General features: G+C 46.4%; 1 protein-coding gene across 2 annotated transcripts in view; it reads right to left on the minus strand.

Moving 5' to 3' along the window:
- CXADR (CXADR cell adhesion molecule) overlaps window positions 1–5,475 on the minus strand; it is a 56,939-nt gene extending 51,464 nt beyond the window's left edge. The window contains exon 1 of one of the 2 annotated variants that reach the window (XM_083171889.1): window positions 5,210–5,475. In XM_083171889.1, the coding sequence (XP_083028015.1) occupies window positions 5,210–5,249 (40 nt within the window). In that variant the 5' untranslated portion in view covers window positions 5,250–5,475. The remainder of the gene's footprint in view (window positions 1–5,209) is intronic. The other variant, XM_083171888.1, reaches the window with a different exon arrangement.
- Window positions 5,476–11,004: the final 5,529 nt, after the last annotated feature.

Genomic DNA, 11,004 nt, shown 5'->3' on the forward strand with positions numbered 1-11,004 from the left:
GTGGATAGTCGAGATCCGGCCGTGAGCTCAACAATCCATGGATGTTCTTGACAAAAAACGAGCCTGACTGCTTTTAAAGTCGGGCTTGTTTTGCTGAGATGCCTGTTCAATGCTGTCAGGAAAGACCGCACTGAATAGGCAGCCACCGCTATATTCCGCATCAGAAATAGCGGCAGGGGATTGAATACCCCCCTAGGAGCCCATTGGTTGGAGCACTACTTAAGTAACAAGCGGGGTTAGTGACACCTAGGGAAGCCCTCAATTACCCACTCCGAGGGCATGCTGGTTGTCACCAGAGACTCTTCCAGAACTGCTGGCTTCTTTTCAGCATCAGGAGCCGAATACTGTAGGTTAAGGTCACACTGCAGCACTCACAACTGTCACTACAGAGGAGTCTGCATTTTGGAATCACACCCAGGAATGGTGACACCAGGGAGCAGCCTGCTCTCCCCGTTATTAAATATCGAACAGGCGCAATTTGTAGGTTACAAACATGGAACACGATCTTAATGCAAGAAATATATTTTAAAAAAAGTAATGAAAAAAAGCAGCTGCACTCACACCGGCACTATAAGGAGGGCTGAAAGTTTTGGAGCCTTTGCCAACAATGGCGTCAGTGCTGCCGCTTTCTTTGATCTCCCTGGTACCATTACACCATAGAGGAGCCGGTAAGGTGAGCCTGCCCCAGAGAATCTCAGTGTGATGTTCAGCAATTCAAGCTCTCTAAAGCCTAAATTCAGAGAAACCAAAGAAATAAAATTATTGATGTCAAACCTTTTTTTTTTTCCTCTGAACATTTAAATGGCGTCTATCCTGCAGTCTTGTACACAATGACTTAAAGACACAAAAAGCGTCAAACGTTTGACCTGTATTTCTGGTGCTAGTAAGAACAATGGTTGGCTGGAAACCCTCTGAGCTATTGTATTGAAATAGCTTTCTTTTGTAACTGAATTTTTAGGGTTTCAAAGTTAGTTGGACAAAGGCGTCTTGTAGACAGTGCCCCAATGGCTCATCGATACCAACCAGTCAAAGGCACAAATGCCTCGTTAAGCCCTTACTGTTCGGAGAATTGCATTAATTAGGCTACAGACCAAGCGGTAGTTTCACGGTCTAAAGTCACAGAAGGGCAGACATATTATGATTATTGACCAGCAAAGGAGGGGCAAAGCTGTATAGATTTTTATTTATTAGACTTTGCACTAATAAAAAGCAGTGGTTCACGTTCTCTGATTCTTGGCGAGCCACACGAAGGGAAAATAATGTTTATTTGAATGTACAGGCAGAACATACATTTTCTACATGACATCACAGAGATAAACGGACAAGCACAGAGCAGCACATAACACTACGCTGCTGCAACAGATACCCCCCCCTCCCCCCCCCTGTCAGGAAGATAAGCCCGGCTCCTGAGTACAAAGGGCGCTCCCTACTCCAGGACACAGGGAGTGCGCTGAACTCTTCCATAACTCCTTCCCTAACACAGACATCATGGCCTGCGTCCAAGCCTGCTCAAATGAATTAAGGCTCCTACTTTGCGCAAAAGATTGTACACAAAAAGCATCTGTTCCAAAAAAGAAAAAAAGTCTGAATGCACAATGTTCAAAGCAAATCAGATAACGGAGTGCAAGTCAACTGCCCGAATGTAATCGCTATCCCTGTTGAAGGTATTTAACTATGCAGTAACAGGCAGCAGGACAGCGTCAATGTAAAGAGACTAGCCATGTGCTGTCATTTCTAGATCGCATTACAATTAAAAATCCCTATCCAATATCGTATATGAACGATATCTCCAAGGATTTCCCTTGAACTCCCAGGTGAACAATTTGGTGCATACACACCGAACAATATCGTTCAGTGATGTCATCAGGTCCCAGTGCATGCGGTGGTTGACAAAATTGAGCTGCATGTACAGATGACATCATTAACGGTCCACAGGAACGGGCATTGTTAACAATATTGAGCGTACACATTGGGCGATATTACAAAGATTTTGCGCAAAAGGGCCAAACTGAGCGACAAAGTTTGTAATAATCTCTTAAGACCCGTACACACTATATGATAACCGGCGCTGCTGATATCCTTTATGATATTGACGGATATCCGACAATCCACAGGCAAACACTGAACGATATTGTTAACTATACTGTTCAGTCACCGGGACCCCTGCCGAACGTGTAGTCACTGGCGATATCGTCAGATTGGACTGCAGGTTAAGACGATTGGGGTTACCGGTTATGAGCCGCGGGGTTGCGTATCGTTAGCGATTAAGTGGGTACACAATGAACGATATGCGCAATGACATTGATAACGATGTCGTTATCATACATATCGTACATGAAAATTCCATAAGGTGCCTACACACGGAAAGATTTAGCAAACGATCCAATCTCATTAACGATTTCCTCAGAACTCCTTAACAAACGATTTGGTGTCAAAAAGTGAACGATTGTACAAACGATTAGTCAATCAGCTTTACCAAATCGTTCATAAACATGAAACGATTGGTACACATCGCAAAAAATTGGTCTATGATCTTTCTGCATGCACGAAAGACCAATGACTTCTATCAACAACCGGTGGGTACCCGCATCGGCATCGATATCATTCACACCCACACGGAAAGATTTCAGTGATTGGTCGGTCAGGAACGCCCAGATCTTTTGCCAAATCTATCTGTGTGTACGCACCTATAGAGTACGAGGCACACACAAACTGCTTTTCTAAACATTTAAAATAAATAAAAAAAAAAAACACGCAAACAGTAACATAAAAGTGGTCATGTTAAAGGAGCCTGCCACGCATAACCTGCTCGTATTTGAATATTGCCAGCTTTATTGATCACTCTGTCATTACCTGGAGTTTGCATTTTTCTTGCGCTAATATTTACAGAACATTATAACTTGGACAGAGCCAAGACGATATTAAGGCCGCACCGGACGGCTGGCTGGGAAATAAAAGTGACCCTGCTCCTCCTGTGCACACAACATGTTTGTCAATGATCACAGATCATGCTTCAGTAACAATGGGTAACTGCAACTACAATAGAGGTAGGCGGCGTGCAGCACTACAAAGCCCAGCATCTTTTGCCCCAATTCTGATGCTAGACTCACAGCATGCTTCAACTGTGGCAGGGCTGGCTGGGACGCTAGAGCCGGGTACATTTGGTTGACCGTCACTAAGTCGGCAGTCAATAGGACACCCCTATTGGTCGACACGTGAAAAAGGACATGAATTAGGTCACCACAAGCTATGTCAACAATCGGTTGACACGAATTTTTAATATTTTTGTTGTTGTCCGTGTCGACATGAACACTGTATAAGTGTATCGCATCCCCTCTCATGGAGCACTTGGGCAGTGAAGTATGAAAAAACACCTTTTTAAAAAAATATATAATTTTTTTAATAAAAATCATGTCGACCTATTGCTTGTGTCAACCAATAGTTATTGACTGTCAACAGCATCCCACAATCACCTAGGCCTGCAATGAGAACAGCCCTAGTAGGTAGGATTAAACCTGAGTGCTTGGAAGGATAAGGTAAACTAAAGCTGAATCAATAATTCAATGTGCCAGCTGGGAGGATCCCTTCCACAAAAGGTCAGCAAAGACGGCCCATCTATATAATACATGTATAGTAAAGTTATTATCACTCTATATAACTAATACGAGCCGTTTGTCTACATACAGTACATATTGAAAGTAACTTCATTGTATTGTGAAACCTTCTTGAATTAAACAGAAACCAGGTCATTTTTGGGCACAGCGCGGAATCACCATAGTGATAGATTCCCATTAATCGAGTCCCACCTATGGCACTGCCCGACAGAAACTTCTTTCTAACCACTGAAATCCAGTTAAAGTTTTACACCGATGACACATTACAATGACTGCCAGTAAGAGAATAAAAGCACGCTGGCCCCCGTCACCCCCCATGTGAAGACCTTTACTTTATTGTTTAATAGGATCAGGCCTCAGCCACCCTCCCCCCAAATACAACCCCTCAGCCAGCATCTCTTAACAATTCAGAAGTAGATGGAGAGAAGGCACATGGGAGGTTAGAGGAGGGCTGGGAACTATCAGATAAGGAAACAGACCTGGGAACATGAAGCTGCCCCACATACAAGGGCCATGATGGCTCCGTAAGTCCAGCAGTAGGTCTGGCTGGCACACAGGGCACCCAGTGTATACAAAGACAGGTAGAAATAGAATATTCCTGTATTTAAAATAGAAATACATCTCAGCTTCCTCATCATGACAAGGATTTGTGTGTCACACATGCAGCATGATTAATGCACAGTGTCTATAAAGTTCTATATTCTGCTCCACAGTCAGTGTGAGTGATGGTCCTGGGACATGGGGATGTAGATGCAGCAAGCAAAGCCCATCCTGCAATGTAACATTACATGGCAGCGCTGTGTATAAGAGCGCAGAGTACCCACTGTAGAGAACAGTGGTATACAAACAGTTACCTTACTACTAACAATGATCATCACTTACTAGTGGCTATATATAGGACTGGGATAGCAGCTCGGCTACACACAGTATAAATGTTAAGCCATATACATGTTATGTCTGTAGCACACACATCTAGTGGGAGATAAGAGACAGTAAAGTAACATTCCCAAGGAAGGTGACCCAACCTGCATTACACATTAATATCACAGCATCCATGCATGAACCACATGGCACCCATACAATGCACCACACATTAATATCACAGCATCCATTCATCACACAATTGTAACACAGTATACATAACAGATGATCCATACATGCATCACACTTTACTATCACAGCATCCATACATAACAGATGATCCATACCATGCACTACACATTAATATCACAGCATCCATACATGCATCACATATTACTATCACAGCATACATACATACAAGATGATCCATACCTTGCACACACATTAATATCACAGCATCCATACTATACATTATATCACAGTATACACTACTATACATTACACGTTGTCACATTCCCCGTGCCATATATTACACAGAATCCATAGCACAGAATTAACAGGAAAAGTTACACAGCTGAGCATGGAGCGGAACATAAGACCGGGAGCAGTAACAGCACACACCCGCACAGTCAGCCAGTGCCCGGTAAGTACGGGTGTGAGGTAGGAATGAGGTGTGACCCGGATCCATCCGGGCGGGTGAGAGCAGGTACGGGACCCATCAGGGTGTGACTTACCCCAGCAGAGGCAGAGCAGGAGGAGGTGCTGTGCCGCCATCCCGGGGAGCGGTGTGTGTGAAGGGTGCAGCCGACGTATCCCGGGCTCCTGTCGGTGCGCTGCTCGCTGCTGGCTGCTGCCGCTATCTCTCTCTCTCTCCCGTCCCGATGCTGCAGCCGTCGCCTCCCAGCTCTGCCCACCGAGCAGCAGGTGAATAGTGATGTCACTTCCGGGCGTACACCCAGCAGCCTCACCCCTTCTTCACTGTCCAACGGAGACCAGCGGCGGCTGCACCTGTACCTCACCACCCGCAAATCTTCTTCTAGATACCCCCAGCGCTGTGCACTGCAATACCGCTTCCTCTAGTTACCCCCAGCACTGTGCACTGCAATACAGCTTCTTCTCGTTACCCCCCAGCACTGTGCACTGCAATACAGGTTCTTCTAGTTACCCCCCAGTACTGTGCACTGCAATACAGCTTATTCTAATTAACCCCAGCACTGTGCACTGCATTCCAGCTCCTTCTAGTTACCCAAAGCCAAGTGCACTGCAATACAGCTTCTTCTAGTTACCCCCAGCCCTGTTCACTGCAATACAGCTTCTTCTGGTTACCCCCAGCACTGGGCACTGCAATACAGTTCTATTTACCCCTAGCATTGTGGACTACAATACATCTTCTGGTGTTACCCCAGCCGTTTGCAGTGCACTGCAATACTGCTTCTTCTAGTTACCCCCAGCACTGTACACTGCATTCCAGCTTCTTCTAGTTACCCCCAGCCCTGTGCACTGCAATACAGCTTCTTCTAGTTACCCAAAGCCAAGTGCACTGCAATACAGCTTCTTCTAGTTACCCCCAGCCCTGTTCACTGCAATACAGCTTCTTCTGGTTACCCCCAGCACTGGGCACTGCAATACAGTTCTAGTTACCCCTAGCATTGTGGACTACAATACATCTTCTGGTGTTACCCCAGCAGTTTGCAGTGCACTGCAATACTGCTTCTTCTAGTTACCCCCAGCACTGTACACTGCATTCCAGCTTCTTCTAGTTACCCCCAGCCCTGTGCACTGCAATACAGCTTCTTCTAGTTACCCCCAGCCCTGTGCACTGCAATACAGCTTCATCTAGTTACCCCCCAGCGCTGTGCACTGCAATACCGCTTCCTCTAGTTACCCCCAGCACTGTGCACTGCAATACAGCTTCTTCTCGTTACCCCCCAGCACTGTGCACTGCAATACAGCTTCTTCTCGTTACCCCCAGTACTGTGCACTGCAATACAGCTTATTCTAGTTACCCCCAGCACTGTGCACTGCATTCCAGCTCCTTCTAGTTACCCAAAGCCAAGTGCACTGCAATACAGCTTCTTCTAGTTACCCCAAGCCCTGTTCACTGCAATACAGCTTCTTCTGGTTACCCCCAGCACTGGGCACTGCAATACAGTTCTAGTTACCCCTAGCATTGTGGACTACAATACATCTTCTGGTGTTACCCCAGCAGTTTGCAGTGCACTGCAATACTGCTTCTTCTAGTTACCCCCAGCACTGTACACTGCATTCCAGCTTCTTCTAGTTACCCCCCAGCCCTGTGCACTGCAATACAGCTTCTTCTAGTTACCCCCAGCCCTGTACACTGCAATACAGCTTCATCTAGTTACCCCCCAGCACTGGTCACTGCAATACAGCTTCTTCTAGTTACCCCCAGTACTGTGCACTGCAATACACCTTCTTCTAGTTACCCCCAGTACTGTGCACTGCAATACAGCTTATTCTAGTTACCCCCAGCACTGTGCACTGCATTCCAGCTCCTTCTAGTTACCCAAAGCCAAGTGCACTGCAATACAGCTTCTTCTAGTTGCCCCCAGCCCTGTTTACTGCAATACAGCTTCTTCTGGTTACCCCCAGCACTGGGCACTGCAATACAGTTCTAGTTACCCCTAGCATTGTGGACTACAATACATCTTCTGGTGTTACCCCAGCAGTTTGCAGTGCACTGCAATACTGCTTCTTCTAGTTACCCCCAGCACTGTACACTGCATTCCCGCTTCTTCTAGTTACCCCCAGCCCTGTGCACTGCAATACAGCTTCTTCTAGTTACCCCCAGCCCTGTGCACTGCAATACAGCTTCATCTAGTTACCCCTCAGCACTGGTCACTGTAATACAGCTTCTTCTAGTTACCCCCAGTACTGTGCACTGCAATACACCTTCTAGTTACCCCCAGCACTGTGTACTGCAATACAGCTTCTTCTAGTTACTCCCAGGATTGTGCACTGCAATACAGCTTCTTCTAGTTACTCCCAGCGCTGTGCACTGCAATACAGCTTCTTCTAGTTACCCCCAGCGCTGTGCACTGCAATACAGCTTCTTCTAGTTACCCCCAGCGCTGTGCACTGCAGTAAAGATTCTTCTAGTTACCCGCCAGCACTGGGCACTGCAATACAGCACTTCTAGTTACCCCCAGCACTGTGCACTGCAGTACAGCTTCTTCTAGTTACCCCCAGCACTGGTCACTGCAATACAGCTTCTTCTAGTTACCCCCAGCGCTGTGCACTGCAATACAGCTTCTGCTAGCTACTCCCAGTGCTGTGCACTGCAATAAAGCTTCTATTTACCCCCAGCACTGGCCAGTGCAATACAGTTTCTTCTAGTTACTCCTCAGCGCTGTGCACTGCAATACAGCTTTTTCTAGTTACCCCCAGCACTGGGCACTGCAATACAGTTCTTCTAGTTACTCCCAGCATTGTGCACTGCAATACAGATTCTTCTAGTTTCTCCCGGCACTGGGCACTGCAATACAGCTTCTTCTAGTTACCCCCAGCACTGTGCACTGCAATACAGCTTCTTCTGGTCCCCCCCCCCCCCAGCACTGGTCACTACAATACAGCTTCTTCTAGTTACCCCCCAGCAATGGTCACTGCAATATAGCTGCTTCTAGTTACCCCCAGCACTGGGCACTGCAATACAGTTCTTCTAGTTACTCCCAGCATTGTGCACTGCAATACAGCTTCTTCTAGTTACCCCCCGCACTGGGCACTGCAACACAGCTTCTAGTTACCCCCCGCACTGGGCACTGCAACACAGCTTCTAGTTACCCCCCCCCCCCCAGCACTGGCCACTGCAATACAACTTCTTCTAGTTACCCTCAGCACTGGCCACTGCAATACAGTTCTAGTTACTCCCAGCATTGTGCACTGCAATACAGCTTCTTCTAGTTACCCCCCGCACTGGGCACTGCAATACAGCTTCTAGTTACCCCCCAGCACTGGCCACTGCAATACAACTTCTAGTTACCCTCAGCACTGGGCACTGCAATACAGTTCTTCTAGCTACTCCCAGCATTGTGCACTGCAATACAGCTTCTTCTAGTCCCCCCCCGCCCCCCCCCCCCCGCCCTGGGCACTGCAATATAGCTTCTAGTTACCCCCCAGCACTGGCCACTGTAATACAACTTCTTCTAGTTACCCTCAGCACTGGGCACTGCAATACAGTTCTTCTAGTTACTCCCAGCATTGTGCACTGCAATACAGCTTCTTCTAGTCATCGTCTCCCCCCCCCCGCACTGGGCACTGCAATACAGCTTCTAGTTACCCCCCCCCCCAGCACTGGCCACTGCAATACAGCTTCTTCTAGTTACCCCCAGCACTGGGAATTGCAATACACCTTCTAGTCACACCCCCCCCCCCCCCAGCACTGTGCACTGCAATACCGCTTCTTCTAGTTACCCCTAGCACTGTGCACTGCAATATAGCTTCTTCTAGTTACCCCCAGCACTGTCCACTGCAATGCAGCTTCTTCTAATTACCCTTCAGTGCTGTGCACTGCAATACAGCTTCTACTAGTTACCCCCCAGCATTGTACACTACAGTACAGGCACAGGACAGGCCAACCTGTGGCTCTCCAGATGTTGTGAAACTACAAATCCCAGCATGCCTTGCCACAGTTTTAACACTCCCTATAGCAAAACTGTGGCAAGGAATGATGGTATTTGTAGTTTGACAACATCTGGAGAGCCACAGGTTGGCCAGGCCTGGTACAGGGCATTATAGTTACCTCCAGCATTGCACACTACAATACAGGGCATTAGCGTTACCCCCCAGCATTGCACACTACAATACAGGGCATTAGCGTTACCCCCCATCATTGTACACTTGTGTGTAGAAATGCCATGCAGTAGTGTTGGCTCTTAGTAAGTAACCTGGCATTGACCCCATGCTGATTGCCATGTTATCTTGTACAGAGTTTATTTTGACTTGTAACTTTACCATGACTCACTATCAGATGAGGCTGAACTGCTGCCCACCTCCCCTAACAAGAAGTGGGTGTATGGAGAACCACACAGCTGAGTGGGATTTGTAAGCATAGGTTACTGATATACACACCTAATGTTTGTATCATTATTTCTATAGCCCGAGGCTTTTCTGTTTGATTAGTATGTCTCACTGTAACATGCAAGCAGGCACAAATTCCACTATCTAATTATCCTTCTCTGAATATTCTATTTCTTTCATCCATCCATCCAGGTATGGCATGGGATGGATACAGTTTGCTTTATATAAACTGTGATAACGGTGTGAGATTATTGGGTTCAAGGCGTATATGTGTCATCCATATAGTGTATGTTTTCCTGAATCCATCTGTTATCTTTGGAAAGCATGTCCTTGCGCTCGTCTGCAGACATCCTATTTTTAATCTTTGTAGGTGAAAACAAAAATTGTGATAGTAGGCAATTGTTGCCCAGAGTACATACAACCTCCAAAACACCCGATATATACTATACATTCTTCACATACACTGTTGGCGCGGCGCTGGCCATTCAGAGCGCTGCAGGACATCATCCAAGTGTGCGCCGCTGAGTTTTTTTGTTTTGTTTTATTGAAAGATAATCACAAAAATTTTAGCAATACATGTCAAGACACAAAACTGTAGTAAACATTATAACGGGTACAACAAATTGTTGACATTAATGTAAACATCGTGGTAGCAAAATGTTGGTAACAACATAAAACATACACAAGACAAAGTGTAATCTTAACAAAACAAGACTAACACAGTCCTTCATGAAATATGAAAAAATGAGATGAAATAAAGTTGAAATGGGTCGTTAAACAGATCAAACCGCTGAATAGTTTATCTCCATTGAATACTCTCCAATCTAGGTTCCATTGGTCATTTGTGAAAGTTGTAATATTTGTTATTCAATCATTTACAAAGCGGGGACAGCTGAAATAACTAAGGGCCTATTTTAGTACTGATCACACAGCTGCAAGTTAGCATGCTGGGTGTTTATCGATAGGCTACACATGCGTACGGCCCAGAGTATGCATTCGCAAGGCTGTCCTGCATACCTCCCAACATATGCAATCTTATAAACAGGACACTTTAAAGCGCCCGGAAAGGGGGCCTGACCTATGGAAAGGTGGCCTGACCTATGGAAAGGGGGCGTGGTCTCACCGGTGATGTGACCTCCGGCCACGCCCCCATTGTCCGTCCTACTGATATGCTGCTACTTTTTTTTGATCGATGGCCGCTTATAAGGTGATTGGCATGAAGCCAGAGTTTGTGGGTGGTAACTGGACATTTTCAAGGAGTGTCTGGGAAAATGCAGGCGTGCGAGGGGGAAGTCATGTGACGGCCCCGATCAGATTTTTTCCATAAAAGTTGCCTATTTTGCAAGGTCAGCCAATGTAATGGCATCCGAGTCAGATATTTTGGTCTCAGAACAAGAGCAGACAGTAAAAACTCTGATCCAGATGTTTCCAACTCAGCCGATGGGACTGAGGGCCTAATTCAGACCTGATCTCATGGTGGCCAATTATCGAT

The sequence above is a fragment of the Crinia signifera genome, chromosome 2 (genome assembly GCF_055691185.1).
Source record: "Crinia signifera chromosome 2, ASM5569118v1, whole genome shotgun sequence".
Taxonomy (NCBI): Eukaryota; Metazoa; Chordata; class Amphibia; order Anura; family Myobatrachidae; genus Crinia; species Crinia signifera.